Source organism: Scyliorhinus torazame, chromosome 5 (assembly GCF_047496885.1).
Source record: "Scyliorhinus torazame isolate Kashiwa2021f chromosome 5, sScyTor2.1, whole genome shotgun sequence".
NCBI classification, from domain to species: Eukaryota; Metazoa; Chordata; class Chondrichthyes; order Carcharhiniformes; family Scyliorhinidae; genus Scyliorhinus; species Scyliorhinus torazame.
This window is the reverse complement of record NC_092711.1, coordinates 132,418,750-132,437,345: the sequence shown is the minus strand read 5'-3', so window position 1 is coordinate 132,437,345 and position 18,596 is coordinate 132,418,750. Positions and strand designations below refer to the sequence as shown.

The window sequence follows — 18,596 nt, the reverse complement described above, 5'->3', positions numbered from 1 at the left end:
AGGAACAGCAAGGAGGAACAACAACAAAGGCAGAGCCCGAGACATCCCAGAAATGGTTTTACAAGCCAATATGTCGTTCTTGCTTCCAGTGTGTCATCGGGAGAGGTGGGGGGTAAATTCAGCGAGATACCACCTCCAGCAGGGAGGCAATGATTAGACCATAAGTTTCAAATACACCCGGGGAAACAGAGAGAGTCAAGTTGCTGAAGCATTTCAACTTCAAGACAAACAGGAGAACGCCAAATTCTGAACTCTCACAACAATTTACTCCACAGGAGAAAAGCCTGCTGATTGTTGGCAAGCTGGCACTGATTGGCTGAGGTGTCGCCATGGAGAGAGGGACGGAGGAAGAAAACTCCTTGCAAGTCACCGGCTGATCTGTTGCTTTCAATTTAAAGTGCTGCTTGTTGGGGGTCCCTGGGGAGGGAATCGCCTTGCTGCTCTACTTCCAACAGTGGTCCTTTGACACGGTACCCGCGGTGCTGAGCATCACTCGTGAGCGACAGTCGCTGCAATAGTGGGAGAGATCGCATTGGTGAGGAGGCAAAAGGAAATAAGAGGGAATGGCGACACCAAAATTCGAAAGCTGGTTGCCGCTGACGAGGAGGGGTTTGGGGCGGTGACCTACCATGCTGAGGGGCGGGACGCCAAGAGAAAGGGGTGAGCGGAAGAGGGGAGGGGTCACGCCACATCTCAGGGGGAGAATGTATTTTTGAATGGGCAAGCGTTGCCCACGAATCCCAATGTCTACTAAGCGGATGCAGGGAGGGAACAGTTGGGGATTGCAACAGATAACAAAGCCACCAGGTACTTACTTCTCCAGCACCAGCAAGCCAGCTTCCTTCACGTGACACTTCAGATCCGCGACCCTCGTCTTCGCTTCCTCAGACTCGGCTGCGAAGTCGGAGACCCATTCCTCCGGCAAAGACCTGGCCAATTCAGAAACCGGGTGCGTCAGGAATGGAGGTTACTAGAATAGCGGCACCAAACCCGGCTTAACTTTCATCGCCAACTCCAGTCTGAGGGCCCATGCCCTTCCCATTCACTCCCACTGTACATAGTCCCAATGGACCCAAACCCCTTCCCATTCACTCCCATTGTGAACAATCCAAATGGACCCAAACCCCTTCCCATTCACTCCCATTGTACACAATCCCAATGAACCCAAACCCCTTCCCATTCACTCCCACTGTACACAGTCCCAATGGACCCAAACCCCTTCCCATTCACTCCCATTGTACACAATCCCAATGAACCCAAACCCCTTCCCATTCACTCCCACTGTACACAGTCCCAATGGACCCAAACCCCTTCCCATTCACTCCCACTGTACACAGTCCCAATGGACCCCAACCCCTTCCCATTCATTCCCATTGTACACAATCCCAATGGACCCAAACCCCTTCCCATTCACTCCCACTGTACACAATCCCAATGTACCCAAATCCCTTCCCATTCACTCCCACTGTACACAATCCCAATGGACCCAAACCCCTTCCCATTCACTCCCACTGTACAACAATCCCAATGGACCCAAACCCCTTCCCATTCACCCCCACTGTACACATTCCAATAGACCCAAACCCCTTCCCATTCACTCCCACTGTACACAATCCCAATGGACCCAAACCCCTTCCCATTCACTCCCACAATACACAATCCCAATGGACCCAAACCCCTTCCCATTCACTCCCACTGTACACAATCCCAATGGACCCAAACCCCTTCCCATTCACTCCCATTGTACACAATCCTAATGGACCCAAACCCCTTCCCATTCACTCCCACTGTACACATAAGCGATTTTCATTTCATTTCAAGTTAGAACATAGAACATACAGAGCAGAAGGAGGCCATTCGGCCCATCGAGTCTGCACCGACCCACTTAAGACCTCACTTCCATCCTACCCCCCTAACCCAATAACCCCTTCTAACCTTTCTGGACACTAAGGGCAATTTATCATGGCCAATCCACCTAACCTGCACGTCTTTGGAATGTGGGAGGAAACCGGAGCCCCCGGAGGAAACCCACGCACACACGGGGAGAACGTGCAGACTTCGCACAGACAGTGACCCAGCGGGGATTCGAACCTGTGACCCTGATGCTGTGAAGCCACAGTGCTAACCACTATGCTACCGTGCTGCCCTGCGCAGTGCAGAGGTTCTGCAGACCATTGCTATATAAAAGCTCTCTGCATTTATCTACATTTTTTTCTACTTTATTAATTTTTTTTACAGGGTGCGGGATTCCCTGGCCGGGCCCAGCATTTTTGTTGCCCATCTCCAATTGGCATTGAAAAGGTGGTGGGTGAGCTGCCTTTTCGAATCGCTGCAAGCCACGTGATGTAGGTACACCCACAGTGCTATTAGGGAGGGAGGATTGTGACCCGGCGACAGTGAAGGAACGGCCGATATATTTCTCAGTCAGGATGGTGAGTGTGGGGCTCGGAGGGGAACTTGCAGGTGGGGGTGTTCCCCATGTGTCTGCTGCCCCTTGTCCTTCTAGATGGTAGAGGTGGTGGGTTTGGAAGGTGCTGTCGAAGGAGCCTTGGTGAGTCGCTGCGGTGCATCTTGTAGATGGTACACACGCTGCTGTCGCTGTGCGGCTGTGGTGGAGGGAGTGAATGTTTGTGGATGGGGTGCCGATCAAAGCGGGGCTGCTTTGTCCTGGAAGGTGTCGAGCTTCTCGAGTGTTGTCGGAGCCGCACTCACCCAGGCAAGTGGAGAGTATCCCATCACACTCCTGACTTGTGTCGCTCTGCGGAGCACTCGATTGGCACCACTTCTGAAAGATGCCAACATGTTCAAAGGCATGGTCTTCAGCCCTTATTTTATCTTTTCAAAATGATCCCACCAAAGCCATATCATCTCGATACTTAAATAAATAAGTATTAGTTCCCTTGATTCTCACCTCGTTGACGTACATGGAAAATAACAGAGGTGCCAGCACACAGCCATGAGGAACACCCTGTGTTTAAAACTTGCCGAAATATTGTCATGTATTAGACAGCTTCTGTGAACGGTGGTGTCCCTATTTTACACTTCCGCCTCCAGACAGACAGGTGGCGCACCTTCCCTCAACCCGCGCGGGAGACCAAGCACTTCTAACCGCAGCCGCTATCCCCTCCACCTAACCGTGCTCACAGACACAAGTGACGGGCCAGCAGCTCAAGACAGCACTTTATTTGATCCTCCGCGCCGTCTCCTACCTCAGTACGGCGGGATCCCGAGTGTGGAAGAAAGACCTTTGGTTCGAGGAGTCATCGTTCAAACGCAAGAATTGCATGATTTCCAACTCGGTGATGGAGCGGCATTGTGGGTAGGACTTAACCTGAGAGGTGAAAACAAAGTCGCAGAGTCAACATCTGGAACTAGAAACGCATTCAGACTGCACTGCCCCCATCAAACACTCCCAGGACAGGTACAGCACGGGGTTAGATACAGAGTAAAGCCCCCTCTACACTGTCCCCATCAAACACTCCCAGGACAGGTACAGCACGGGGTTAGATACAGAGAAAAGCTTCTCTACACTGTCCCCATCAAACACTCCCAGGACAGGTACAGCACAGGGTTAGATACAGAGTAAAGCTCTCTCTACACTGTCCCCATCAAACACTCCCAGGACAGGTACAGCACGGGGTTAGATACAGAGTAAAGCTCCCTCCACACTGTCCCCATCAAACACTCCCAGGACAGGTACACACGGGGTTAGATACAGAGTAAAGCACCCTCTACACTGTCCCCATCAAACACTCCCAGGACAGGTACAGCACGGGGTTAGATACAGAGTAAAGCACCCTCTACACTGTCCCCATCAAACACTCCCAGGACAGGTACAGCACAGGGTTAGATACAGAGTAAAGCTCCCTCTACACTGTCCCCATCAAACACTCCCAGGACAGGTACAGCACGGGGTTAGATACAGAGTAAAGCTCCCTCTACACTGCCCCCATCAAACACTCCCAGGACAGGTACAGCACGGGGTTAGATACAGAGTAAAGCCCCCTCTACACTGTCCCCATCAAACACTCCCAGGACAGGTACAGCACGGGGTTAGATACAGAGAAAAGCTTCTCTACACTGTCCCCATCAAACACTCCCAGGACAGGTACAGCACAGGGTTAGATACAGAGTAAAGCTCTCTCTACACTGTCCCCATCAAACACTCCCAGGACAGGTACAGCACGGGGTTAGATACAGAGTAAAGCTCCCTCCACACTGTCCCCATCAAACACTCCCAGGACAGGTACACACGGGGTTAGATACAGAGTAAAGCACCCTCTACACTGTCCCCATCAAACACTCCCAGGACAGGTACAGCACGGGGTTAGATACAGAGTAAAGCACCCTCTACACTGTCCCCATCAAACACTCCCAGGACAGGTACAGCACAGGGTTAGATACAGAGTAAAGCTCCCTCTACACTGTCCCCATCAAACACTCCCAGGACAGGTACAGCACGGGGTTAGATACAGAGTAAAGCTCCCTCTACACTGCCCCCATCAAACACTCCCAGGACAGGTACAGCACGGGGTTAGATACAGAGTAAAGCTCCCTCTACACTGTCCCCATCAAACACTCCTGGACAGGTACAGCACGGGGTTAGATACAGAGTAAAGCTCCCTCTACACTGCCCCCATCAAACACTCCCAGGACAGGTACAGCACGGGGTTAGATACAGAGTAAAGCTCCCTCTACACTGCCCCCATCAAACACTCCCAGGACAGGTACAGCACGGGGTTAGATACAGAGTAAAGCTCCCTCTACACTGCCCCCATCAAACACTCCCAGGACAGGTACAGCACGGGGTTAGATACAGAGTAAAGCTCCCTCTACACTGTCCCCATCAAACACTCCCAGGACAGGTATAGCACGGGGTTAGATACAGAGTAAAGCTCCCTCTACACTGTCCCCATCAAACACTCCCAGGACAGGTACAGCACGGGGTTAGATACAGAGTAAAGCCCCCTCTACACTGTCTCCATCAAACACTCCCAGGACAGGTACAGCACGGGGTTAGATACAGAGTAAAGCTCCCTCTACACTGTCCCAATCAAACACACCCAGGACAGGTACAGCACGGCGTTAGATACAGAGTAAAGCTCCCTCTACACTGTCCCAATCAAACACACCCAGGACAGGTACAGCACGGGGTTAGATACAGAGTAAAGCTCCCTCTACACTGTCCCCATCAAACACTCCCAGGCCAGGTACAGCACGGGGTTAGATACAGAGTAAAGCTCCCTCTACACGGTCCCAATCAAACACTCCCAGGACAGGTACAGCACGGGGTTCGATACAGAGTAAAGCTCCCTCTACACTGTCCCCATCAAACACTCGCAGGACAGGAACAGCACAGGGTTAGATACAGAGTAAAACTCCCTCTGCACTGTCCCCATCAAACACTCCCAGGACAGGGACAGCACGGGGTTAGATACAGAGTAAAGCTCCCTCTACACTGTCCCCATCAAACACTCCCAGGTCAGGTACAGCACGGGGTTAGATACAGAGTAAAGCTCTCTCTACACTGTCCCTATCAAACACTCCCAGGACAGGTACAGCACTGGGTTAGATACAGAGTAAAGCTCCCCCTACACTGTCCCCATCAAACACTCCCAGGACAGGTACAGCACGGGATCGATACAGAGTAAAGCTCCCTCTACACTGTCCCCATCAAACACTCCCAGGTCAGGTACAGCACGGGGTTAGATACAGAGTAAAGCTCCCTCTACACTGTCCCTATCAAACACTCCCAGGACCGGTACAGCACGGGGTTAGATACAGAGTAAAACTCCCTCTGCACTGTCCCCATCAAACACTCCCAGGACAGGGACAGCACGGGGTTAGATACAGAGTAAAGCTCCCTCTACACTGTCCCCATCAAACACTCCCAGGACAGGTACAGCACTGGGTTAGATACAGAGTAAAGCTCCCTCTACACTGTCCCCATCAAACACTCCCAGGCCAGGCACAGCACGGGCTTAGATACAGAGTAAAGCTCCCTCTACACTGTCCCCATCAAACACTCCCAGGACAGGTACAGCACGGGGTTAGATACAGAGTAAAGCTTCCTCTACACTGTCCCCATCAAACACTCCCAGGACAGGGACAGCACGGGGTTAGATACAGAGTAAAGCTCCCTCTACACTGTCCCCATCAAACACTCCCAGGACAGGTACACACAGGGTTTGATACAGAGCAAAGCTCCCTCTACACTGTCCCCATCAAACACTCCCAGGACAGATACAGCACGGGGTTAGATACAGAAAAGTAAAGCTCCCTCTACACTGTCCCCATCAAACACTCCCAGGACAGGTACAGCACGGGGTTAGATACAGAGTAAAGCTCCCTCTACACTGTCCCCATCAAACACTCCCAGGACAGGTACAGCACGGGGTTAGATACAGAGTAAATCTCCCTCTGCACTGTCCTCATCAAACACTCCCAGGACAGGTACAGCCCAGGGTTAGATACAGAGTAAAGCTCCCTCTACACTGTCCCCATCAAACACTCCCAGGACAGGTACAGCACAGGGTTAGATACAGAGTAAAGCTCCCTCTACACGGTCTCCATCAAACACTCCCAGGACAGATACAGCACGGGGTTAGATACAGAGTAAAGCTCCCTCTACACTGTCCCCATCAAACACTCCCAGGACAGGTACAGCACGGGGTTAGATACAGAGTAAAGCTCCCTCTACACTGTCTCCATCAAACACTCCCAGGACAGGTACAGCACGGGGTTAGATACAGATTAAAGCTCCCTCTACACTGTCCCCATCAAACACTCCCAGGACAGGTCCAGCACGGGGTTAGGTACAGAGTAAAGCTCCCTCTACACTGTCCCCATCAAACACTCCCAGGACAGGTACAGCACGGGGTTGGATACAGAGTAAAGCTCCCTCTACACTGTCCCCATCAAACACGCCCAGGACAGGTACAGCACGGGGTTAGATACAGAGTAAAGCTCCCTCTACACTGTCCGCATCAAACACTCCCAGGACAGGTACAGCACGAGGTTAGATACAGAGTAAAGTTCCCTCTACACTGCCCCCATCAAACACTCCCAGGACAGGTACAGCACGGGGTTAGATACAGAATAAAGCTCCCTCTACACTGTCCCCATCAAACACTCCCAGGACAGGTACAGCACGGGGTTAGATACAGAGTAAAGCTCCCTCTACACTGTCCCCATCAAACACTCCCAGGACAGGTACAGCACGGGGTTAGATACAGAGTAAAGCTCCCTCTACACTGTCCCCATCAAACACTCCCAGGACAGGTACAGCACGGGGTTAGATACAGATTAAAGCTCCCTCTCCACTGTCCCCATCAAACACTCCCAGTACTGGTCCAGCACAGGGTTAGATACAGAGTAAAGCTTCCTCTACACTGTCCCCATCAAACACTCACAGGACAGGGACAGCACGGGGTTAGATACAGAGTAAAGCTCCCTCTACACTGACCCCATCAAACACTCCCAGGACAGGTACAGCACGGGGTTAGATACAGAGTAAAGCTCCCTCTACTCTGTCCCCATCAAACACTCCCAGGACAGGTACAGCACGGGGTTAGATACAGAGTAAAGCTCCCTCTACACTGTCCCCATCAAACACTCCCAGGACAGGGACAGCACGGGGTGAAGTGTCACTTATGACGCAGTGGTATCATTCTGGCCCTTAAAGAGCACGTAATCCACCCTTGTCTCCTGCAATGTGTTACTCGGAATTCCAACCAGATTTAGGACCGGTGTCTCGCCCTGCCCTTCCAGACAGATTCTCCCTTTCCACCCCCATTCCAGATTCCCCACACACCCTCCGCCGTGCCCTGGGGTCAGTATATATCCCTCAACGTCAACCAACACAACTCGCTGCTCCTTTACCGAGCGCTGTGCACAAAACCACCGCCCGCTTCCCCACGGCAAAACTTCGACAGAACTTGAAAAAAGTTCTCTCTGGCTGAGGGAGCTCTGAGAGACGGCACAACTCCTGAACGGGGCTGTATAAATGCAAATGTCCCCGTCTTCACTGGCCCCTATCTGCAATAATCACCTCTTCCTACCTGCTGGTTTGGACTCGACATTTAAATCTTTGTGGGAGTCACCACTGTTTGTATAATATGCATATGAGATGTAATACGGTGAGGCCCCTGTACTACAGGTACGGGGGTAGATCCCTGCCTGCTGGCTCCGCCCAGTAGGCGGAGTATAAATGTGTGTGCTCACCGAGCTGCAGCCATTTCGGCAGCAGCTGCAGGAGGCCACACATCTCCGCGTAATAAAGCCTCGATCACTCCCTACTCTCGTCTCGTCGCAATTGATAGCGCACCAATCTTTGGAGTCTGGAGAGGTTTGGAAGACCTGTTCGTTGATAGGAGGTTTGCCAGTTTCAGGGCATTAGCTGAGAAATTCCAGCGGCGCAGTTCCAGTCTATTTAGCTATTTCCAAGTTCACTGTTTTTCACGCAAAGCTTTTCATCGAATCTTAGAATCCCAGGGCAGTGCCAAAAGGAGGCCATTCAGCCCATCAGGTCTGCACCAACCCTCCGAAAGGGCACCCTACCTAACCTAACCTCTGTACACTAAGGGACAATTTATCGTGGCCAATCTGCCTAGCCTGCACATCTTTGGGTTGTGGGGGTAAGACCCACGCAAACACGGGGAGAATGTGCAAACTTGACACACGGACAGTGATCCAGAGCCGGGATCCTCAGCGCTGTCGTCCCAGTGCTAACCACTGTGCCCCACGTGCCGCCCTCAATCCACCTAACCTGCACATCTTTGGACAGTGGGAGGAAACCGGAGCACCCGGAGGAAACCCACGCTGACACGGGGAGAATGTGCAAACTCCATACAGTCGCCCGAGGCCGGAATTGAATCCGGGTTCCTAACGCTGAGGCAGCAGTGCTAACCACTGTGCCATCATTGCACCAATTTCCTTCCTTTCCTTTGGCACCACCCTCTTCACTGATGAAGGTGACTGTCTCTGGTTGGGCCTGACTGGGGGTCTATTCAAAAACAGCTTCTTCCCCAGTTCCCAGCCTCCTAAATGACCCTCTTATGGACTGAACTGATCTCTTCACACATCTTTTCTACTGAGTAGAACTACACTCCTGCATGTTTCCCCCGATGTCTATGTCTATTTATTTACATTGTGTATTTTATGTTTGCCCTATTATGTAATTTATTTTCATGTATGGAATGATCTGTTGAGCTGCTCGCAGAGCAATACTTTTCACTGTACCCCGGTACATGTGCCAATAAACAAATCCAATCCACTCGGACATATATGGCCACGTCCTTTCAATGGATTCTGCTGCATTGAGTGGCGAGAGGGTGAAATGGGAGGGTGAATTGAGTCCCATTCTTAATGGTGAGGTGTGGAGCGAGTTTCTTCACAAGTTCCACTCCACGTCCACGCTACCACCAAGAAAGCACAACAGCGCCTATACTTCCTCAGGAAACTAAGGAAATTCGGCATGTCCACATTAACCCTTACCAACTTTTACAGATGCACCATAGAAAGCATCCTATCGGGCTGCATCACAGCCTGGTATGGCAACTGCTCGGCCCAGGACCGCAAGAAACTTCAGAGAGTCGTGAACACCGCCCAGTCCATCACACAAACCTGCCTCCCATCCACTGACTCCATCTACACCTCCCGCTGCCTGGGGAAAGCGGGCAGCATAATCAAAGATCCCTCCCACCCGGCTTACTCACTCTTCCAACTTCTTCCATCGGGCAGGAGATACAGAAGTCTGAAAACACGCACGAACAGACTCAAAAACAACTTCTTCCCCGCTGTTATCACATTAACACTACACCCTGTATGCTTCATCCGATGCCGGTGCTTATGTAGTTACATTGTATACCTTGTGTTGCCCTATTATGTATTTTCTTTTATTCCCTTTTCTTCCCATGTACTTAATGATCTGTTGAGCTGCTCGCAGAAAAATACTTTTCACTGTACCTCTGGACACGTGACAATAAACAAATCCAATCCAATCCACGTCTTCATTGCGCTCGGCTGGGCCTGATTCAGTTTAAGGTATTGCACTTGACTAGGGCAAGGATGAGCAGGTTCCTTCAGAGAGTTGAGGATCGGTGTGATTGATCGCTCTTCTCTTGGGCCGGCTAACATAGGCGTACATTCTGGTCCTGCCCCAAACATATAGATTTCTGGGCTCATTCTTTTCGTACAGAACCTTGGTACGGCCGGACTTGGAATATTGCGCGTCATTCTGGTCGCCAGACTCCCAGAAGGATGTGGAGGCTCTGGAAAGGGTGCAGAGGAGGTTTACCAAGATGTTGCCTGGTCTGGAGGGTGTTAGCTATGTGGAAAGGCTGAATAGACTGTTTTCGTTAGAAAGACGGTGGTCGAGGGGCGACCTGATGGAGGTCTACAAGATTATGAGGGCCATGGAAAGAGTGGATCGGCAGATACTCTTTCCTAGGGTGGAGAGGTCATGGATTTAAGGTCCGTGGGGCAAAGTTTAGAGGAAATGTGAGGCGTAGGTTTTTTTTATACAGAGAGTGGCGAGTGCCTGGAATGCGTTGCGAGGGTAGGTTGTGCAAGCAGCTACATTAACGCGTTGAAACTGCATCTCGGCAAATACATGGAGAAGACGATATAGAGGGATGCAGCACAAGGAAGTGCTGAGGGTTCTGGCCAAGGTTGGTATCATGACCGGTACAGGCTTGGAGGGCCGAAGGGCCTGTTCCTGTGCTGCATTATTCCACGTTGGAGAAACTCAGTGTAGATTTGGATCCGTGTCCACCATATTTGGGGTGTCGGACTAGCTCACCATCTGGGGTAAAGGCAGTTGTCCTCGCCTTTGCCACGTTGATAGCCCGGAGACAAATCTTGCTTAGCTGGAGGTCTCCCACTCTGATTGGCTGGGTGAATGCAGCACGGTGGCGCAGTGGGTTAGCACTGCTGCCTCACGGCACTGAGGTCCCAGGTTCGATCCCGGCTCTGGGTCACTGTCATAGAACATAACAGTGCAGTACAGGCCCTTCGGCCCTCGATGTTGCGCCGACCTGTGAAACCACTCGAAAGCCCATCTACACTATTCCCTTATCGTCCATAATAGAACATAGAACCGTGTGGAGTTTGCACATTCTTCCCGTGTCTGTCGCGAAGTCACGGCGGTTCGCGAAGTCACGGCGATTTGAAGAGGCCACAGCCACCTGATCCCACGTAGCGGTGTGTCATCCAGTTTCCTTACCCACTCAAACTGAGGCAGGTTGGGCAGCGAATAATCCCGTAGCATCTGTCCGTACCGCTCCCCCAGGATTCCCACAAAGAGCTGGCAGCGGACAATCTCGGACAGGCAAAGCTCCAATTGCCTGTGAAGGGAGATGAGGAGTGAGTCAGTAGCAGGGCAGGGAGAAACAGACGGCAAAGAGCGAGAGGGGGGGGGGGGGGGGGCCAGTGGCGGAGGGGGGGGGCCGGTGGCGGAGGGGGGGCCAGTGGCGGAGGGGGGGGCCAGTGGCGGAGGGGGGGGGCCAGTGGCGGAGGGGGGGGGCCAGTGGCGGAGGGGGGGGGCCAGTGGCGGAGGGGGGGGGCCAGTGGCGATGGGGGGGGGCCAGTGGCGGAGGGGGGGGGCCAGTGGCGGAGGGGGGGGGCCAGTGGCGGAGGTGGGGGGCCAGTGGCGGAGGGGGGGGGCCAGTGGCGGAGGGGGGGGGCCAGTGGCGGAGGGGGGGGGCCAGTGGCGGAGGGGGGGGGCCAGTGGCGGAGGGGGGGGCCAGTGGCGGAGGGGGGGGGCCAGTGGCGGAGGGGGGGGGCCAGTGGCGGAGGGGGGGGGCCAGTGGCGGAGGGGGGGGGCCAATGGCGGAGGGGGGGGGCCAATGGCGGAGGGGGGGGGGCAGTGGCGGAGGGGGGGGGGGAATGGCGGAGGGGGGGGGGCAGTGGCGGAGGGGGGGGGGGCAGTGGCGGAGGGGGGGGGCCAGTGGCGGAGGGGGGGGGGCCAGTGGCGGAGGGGGGGGCCAGTGGCGGAGGGGGGGGGCCAGTGGCGGAGGGGGGGGGCCAGTGGCGGAGGGGGGGGCCAGTGGCGGAGGGGGGGGCCAGTGGCGGAGGGGGGGGCCAGTGGCGGAGGGGGGGGCCAGTGGCGGAGGGGGGGGCCAGTGGCGGATGGGGGGGGCAAGTGGCGGAGGGGGGGGCAAGTGGCGGAGGGGGGGGGCAAGTGGCGGAGGGGGGGGCAAGTGGCAGAGGGGGGGGGGCAAGTGGCGGAGGGGGGGCATGGAGAGCGAGAGAGAGAGAGAAACAGGACGGAGAGAGAGAGACAGAGAGAGAGAAACAGGACGGAGAGAAAGAGAGAGAGAGGGGGAAACAGGACGGAGAGAGAGAATAGAGAAACAGGACGGAGAGAGAGAAACAGGACGGAGAGAGAGAAAGAGACACGTTGGAGAGAGAGAGAGAGAGAGCCAGGTCGGAGAGAGAGAGAGAGAGAGAGAGAGAAACAGGATGGTGGGAGAGAGAGAAAGAGGACGGAGAGAGAGAGAGAAACAGGGCGGAGAGAGAGAGTGAAAAACAGGACAGAGAGAGAGAGAGAAAAACAGGACGGAGAGAGAGAGAATCAGGACGGAGAGAGAGAGAGAATCAGGACGGAGAGAGAGAGAGAGAGAGAAACAGGACGGAGAGAGAGAGAGAGAGAAGCAGGACGGAGAGAGAGAGAGAGAGAGAAGCAGGACGGAGAGAGAGAGAGAGAGAGAAGCAGGACGGAGAGGGAGAGAGGGAGAGAGGGAGAGAGGGAGAGAGGGAGAGAGGGAGGGAGGGAGGGAGGGAGAGAGGGAGGGAGGGAGGGAGGGAGGGAGGGAGGGAGGGAGGGAGGGAGGGAGGGAGGGAGGGAGGGAGGGAGGGAGGGAGGGAGGGAGGGAGGGAGGGAGGGAGGGAGGGGGGAGAGGGGGAGAGGGGGAGAGGGGGAGAGGGGGAGAGGGGGAGAGGGGGAGAGGGGGAGAGGGGGAGAGGGGGAGAGGGGGAGAGGGGGAGAGGGGGAGAGGGGGAGAGGGGGAGAGGGGGAGGGAGGGAGGGAGAGAGGGAGAGAGAGAGAGAGAGAGAGAGAGAGATGGACCGAGAGAGAATCAGGACGGAGAGATGGACCGAGAGAGAATCAGGACGGAGAGATGGACCGAGAGAGAATCAGGACGGAGAGATGGACCGAGAGAGAATCAGGACGGAGAGATGGACCGAGAGAGAATCAGGACGGAGAGATGGACCGAGAGAGAATCAGGACGGAGAGATGGACCGAGAGAGAATCAGGACGGAGAGATGGACCGAGAGAGAATCAGGACGGAGAGATGGACCGAGAGAGAATCAGGACGGAGAGATGGACCGAGAGAGAATCAGGACGGAGAGATGGACCGAGAGAGAATCAGGACGGAGAGATGGACCGAGAGAGAATCAGGACGGAGAGATGGACCGAGAGAGAATCAGGACGGAGAGATGGACCGAGAGAGAATCAGGACGGAGAGATGGACCGAGAGAGAATCAGGACGGAGAGATGGACCGAGAGAGAATCAGGACGGAGAGATGGACCGAGAGAGAATCAGGACGGAGAGATGGACCGAGAGAGAATCAGGACGGAGAGATGGACCGAGAGAGAATCAGGACGGAGAGATGGACCGAGAGAGAATCAGGACGGAGAGATGGACCGAGAGAGAATCAGGACGGAGAGATGGACCGAGAGAGAATCAGGACGGAGAGATGGACCGAGAGAGAATCAGGACGGAGAGATGGACCGAGAGAGAATCAGGACGGAGAGATGGACCGAGAGAGAATCAGGACGGAGAGATGGACCGAGAGAGAATCAGGACGGAGAGATGGACCGAGAGAGAATCAGGACGGAGAGATGGACCGAGAGAGAATCAGGACGGAGAGATGGACCGAGAGAGAATCAGGACGGAGAGATGGACCGAGAGAGAATCAGGACGGAGAGATGGACCGAGAGAGAACCAGGACGGAGAGATGGACCGAGAGAGAACCAGGACGGAGAGATGGACCGAGAGAGAACCAGGACGGAGAGATGGACCGAGAGAGAATCAGGACGGAGAGATGGACCGAGAGAGAATCAGGACGGAGAGATGGACCGAGAGAGAATCAGGACGGAGAGATGGACCGAGAGAGAATCAGGACGGAGAGATGGACCGAGAGAGAATCAGGACGGAGAGATGGACCGAGAGAGAATCAGGATGGAGAGATGGACCGAGAGAGAATCAGGACGGAGAGATGGACCGAGAGAGAATCAGGACGGAGAGATGGACCGAGAGAGAATCAGGACGGAGAGATGGACCGAGAGAGAATCAGGACGGAGAGATGGACCGAGAGAGAATCAGGACGGAGAGATGGACCGAGAGAGAATCAGGACGGAGAGATGGACCGAGAGAGAGTCAGGACGGAGAGATGGACAGAGAGAGAATCAGGACGGAGAGATGGACAGAGAGAGAATCAGGACGGAGAGATGGACAGAGAGAGAATCAGGATGGAGAGATGGACAGAGAGAGAATCAGGACGGAGAGATGGACAGAGAGAGAATCAGGACGGAGAGATGGACAGAGAGAGAATCAGGACGGAGAGATGGACAGAGAGAGAATCAGGACGGAGAGATGGACAGAGAGAGAATCAGGACGGAGAGATGGACAGAGATAACAGCACTGACCTGTTCCCGCGGGATTCCTCCTCTGTGATGCCCCAGCGTAGGTCAACCTCCTGGACACGGACAAAGTGGCGGGCAGCTCTGGCCCGGAGCTCCGGAAAAACAGAGCGGACGAGGAGGTCGCGCTCTGACCGCATATCCCGGAACGTCGAGGATACGAAGACACGGACAGTCCGCCACCTGTGGGACAGCCAGGAAAGACATCCGGCAAACAGCAGGTGGGAAGCCAGGGACGAGAGGGAGAGGGATGGAGATTGGGATAGTGAGGAAGGAGGGGGGAGGGAGAGAGATATTAATAATGTATTCGTGTCACAAGTAGGCTGACTTTAACGCTGCAATGGAGTTACTGTGAAAATCCCCCAGTCGCCACATTCCGGAGCCTGTCCGGGTCACAGAGGGAGAATTCAGAATGTCCAATTCACCCAACAGCACGTCTTTCGGGACTTGTGGGAGGAAACCGGAGCACCCGGGGGAAACCCACGCAGTCACGGGGAGAACGTGCAGACTCCGCACGGTCAGTGACCCAAGCCGGGAATCGAACCTGGGACCCTGGAGCTGTGAAGCAACGGTGCTAACCATTGTGCTACCAGGGAGGACGGAGCGAGGGAGGGAGGACGGAGCGAGGGAGGGAGGACGGAGCGAGGGAGGGAGGACGGAGCGAGGGAGGGAGGACGGAGCGAGGGAGGGAGGACGGAGCGAGGGAGGGAGGACGGAGCGAGGGAGGGAGGACGGAGCGAGGGAGGGAGGACGGAGCGAGGGAGGGAGGACGGAGCGAGGGAGGGAGGACGGAGCGAGGGAGGGAGGACGGAGCGAGGGAGGGAGGACGGAGCGAGGGAGGGAGGACGGAGCGAGGGAGGGAGGACGGAGCGAGGGAGGGAGGACGGAGCGAGGGAGGGAGGACGGAGCGAGGGAGGGAGGACGGAGCGAGGGAGGGAGGACGGAGCGAGGGAGGGAGGACGGAGCGAGGGAGGGAGGACGGAGCGAGGGAGGGAGGACGGAGCGAGGGAGGGAGGAGGGAGGGAGGGAGGGAGGAGGGAGCGAGGGAGGGAGGAGGGAGCGAGGGAGGGAGGAGGGAGCGAGGGAGGGAGGAGGGAGCGAGGGAGGGAGGAGGGAGCGAGGGAGGGAGGAGGGAGCGCGAGAAGGAGGAGGGAGCGGGGGAGGGAGGAGGGAGCGCGAGAAGGAGGGGGAGGGAGGAGGGAGCGCGAGAAGGAGGGAGGAGGGAGCGCGAGAAGGAGGGAGGAGGGAGCGCGAGAAGGAGGGAGGAGGGAGCGCGAGAAGGAGGGAGGAGGGAGCGCGAGAAGGAGGGAGGAGGGAGCGCGAGAAGGAGGGAGGAGGGAGCGCGAGAAGGAGGGAGGAGGGAGCGCGAGAAGGAGGGAGGAGGGAGCGCGAGAAGGAGGGAGGAGGGAGCGCGAGAAGGAGGGAGGAGGGAGCGCGAGGGAGGAAGGAGGGAGCGCGAGGGAGGGAGGAGGGAGCGCGAGGGAGGGAGGAGGGAGCGCGAGGGAGGGAGGAGGGAGCGCGAGGGAGGGAGGAGGGAGCGCGAGGGAGGGAGGGGGAGCGCGAGGGAGGGAGGGGGGAGCGCGAGGGAGGGAGGGGGGGAGCGCGAGGGAGGGAGGGGGGAGCGCGAGGGAGGGAGGGGGGAGCGCGAGGGAGGGAGGGGGGAGCGCGAGGGAGGGAGGGGGGGAGCGCGAGGGAGGGGGGAGCGCGAGGGAGGGGGGGTGCGAGGGAGGGGGTGCGCGAGGGAGGGGGGGCGCGAGGGAGGGGGGGGTGCGAGGGAGGGAGGGAGCGAGGGAGGGAGGACGGAGCGAGGGAGGGAGGACGGAGCGAGGGAGGGAGGACGGAGCGAGGGAGGGAGGACGGAGCGAGGGAGGGAGGACGGAGCGAGGGAGGGAGGACGGAGCGAGGGAGGGAGGACGGAGCGAGGGAGGGAGGACGGAGCGAGGGAGGGAGGACGGAGCGAGGGAGGGAGGACGGAGCGAGGGAGGGAGGACGGAGCGAGGGAGGGAGGACGGAGCGAGGGAGGGAGGACGGAGCGAGGGAGGGAGGACGGAGCGAGGGAGGGAGGACGGAGCGAGGGAGGGAGGACGGAGCGAGGGAGGGAGGACGGAGCGAGGGAGGGAGGACGGAGCGAGGGAGGGAGGACGGAGCGAGGGAGGGAGGATGGAGTGAGGGAGGGAGGGAGGGTGCGAGGGAGGGAGCGAGGGAGGGCGGAGGGAGTGAGGGAGGGAGGAGCGAGGGAGGGAGAAGGGAGCGAGGGAGGGAGGAGGGAGGGAGGGAGGGAGGAGGAAGGGAGGAGGGAGCGAGGAGGGAGCGAGGAGGGAGCGAGGGAGGGAGGAGGGAGCGAGGGAGCGAGGGAGGAGCGAGCGAGCGAGGGAGGAGGGAGCGAGGGAGGGAGGAGGGAGCGAGGGAGGGAGGAGGGAGCGAGGGAGGGAGGGAGGAGCGAGCGAGGGAGGGAGGAGGGAGCGAGGAGGGAGCGAGGGAGGGAGGAGGGAGGGAGCGAGGGAGGGAGGAGGGAGGGAGCGAGGGAGGGAGGAGGGAGGGAGCGAGGGAGGGGGGAGGGAGCGAGGGAGGAGCGAGCGAGCGAGGGAGGAGGGAGCGAGGGAGGAGGGAGGGAGCGAGGGAGGGAGGAGGGAGGGAGCGAGGGAGGGAGGAGGGAGGGAGCGAGGGAGGGAGGAGGGAGGGAGCGAGGGAGGGAGCGAGGGAGGGAGCGAGGGAGGGGGGAGGGAGCGAGGGAGGAGGGAGCGAGGGAGGGAGGAGGGAGCGAGGGAGGGAGGGGGGAGCGAGGGAGGAGGGAACGAGGGAGGGAGGAGGGAGCGAGGGAGGGAGGAGAGAGCGAGGGAGGGAGGAGAGAGCGAGGGAGGGAGGAGGGAGCGAGGGAGGGAGGAGGGAGCGAGAGAGGGAGGAGGGAGCGAGGGAGGGAGGAGGGAGCGAGGGAGGGAGGAGGGAGCGAGGGAGGGAGGAGGGAGCGAGGGAGGGAGGAGGGAGCGAGGGAGGGAGGAGGGAGCAAGGGAGGGAGGAGGGAGCAAGGGAGGGAGGAGGGAGCAATGGAGGGAGGAGGGAGCAAGGGAGGGAGGAGCGAGGGAGGGAGGGAGGAGCGAGGGAGGGAGGGAGGAGCGAGGGAGGGAGGGAGGAGCGAGGGAGGGAGGGAGGAGCGAGGGAGGGAGGGAGGAGCGAGGGAGGGAGGGAGGAGCGAGGGAGGGAGGGAGGAGTGAGGGAGGGAGGACGGAGCGAGGGAGCGAGCGAGGGAGCGGGGGGGGAGCTGCGGGGCGTGGCGCGTGGAGGTGGTGGAAGGGTACAGGGTGGAGCCTGCCATCCCCAGTCTCCACACAGGGCCAAGCCAGCGAGTTGCAGGTCACGAGATACCTGAGTTTTGGAGTCAACAGCAAAGGACCCAAGCCCGTCGGCTCCACCGCTTTCGGGCTTGGACCGCCCTGCCAGGATCTCGGCAGCCGGAAGATCTCGTCGATTCTCTCCACATGCTCCATGAGTCGAGAGGATCCTCGTTCGCACACAAACCTGGAGGAGCCAGCACACCAGATTGTCTCAGTTCACAGGCAAGACGCAGAAATCTCCCCATCAACAGATACCCCACACACAGACAGCACGGGGTTAGATACAGAGTAAAGCTCCCTCTACACTGTCCCCATCAAACACTCCCAGGACAGGTACAGCACGGGGTTAGATACAGAGTAAATCTCCCTCTACACTGTCCCCATCAAACACTCCCAGGACAGGTACAGCACGGGGTTAGATACAGAGTAAATCTCCCTCTACACTGTCCCCATCAAACACTCCCAAGACAGGTACAGCACGGGGTTAGATACAGAGTAAAGCCCCTCTACACTGTCCACATCAAACACTCCCAGGACAGGTACAGCACGGGGTTAGATACAGAGTAAAGCTTCCTCTACACTGTCCCCATCAAACACTCCCAGGACAGGTACAGCAC

The 18,596-nt window shown here is 57.2% G+C and overlaps 1 protein-coding gene across 1 annotated transcript in view; it reads right to left on the bottom strand.

The window, feature by feature from the left end:
• LOC140419812 (telomerase protein component 1-like) overlaps positions 1-18,158 on the bottom strand; it is a 53,879-nt gene extending 35,721 nt beyond the window's left edge. Inside the window, exons 1-5 of the mRNA XM_072503826.1 lie at positions 18,011-18,158; positions 14,654-14,830; positions 11,225-11,345; positions 3,210-3,331; positions 816-929 (exon numbers count right to left, since the gene is read on the bottom strand). Of these exons, the coding sequence (XP_072359927.1) occupies positions 816-929; positions 3,210-3,331; positions 11,225-11,345; positions 14,654-14,830; positions 18,011-18,132 (656 nt within the window). The 5' untranslated portion in view covers positions 18,133-18,158. The remainder of the gene's footprint in view (positions 1-815; positions 930-3,209; positions 3,332-11,224; positions 11,346-14,653; positions 14,831-18,010) is intronic.
• Between the last annotated feature and the right edge of the window lie 438 nt (positions 18,159-18,596).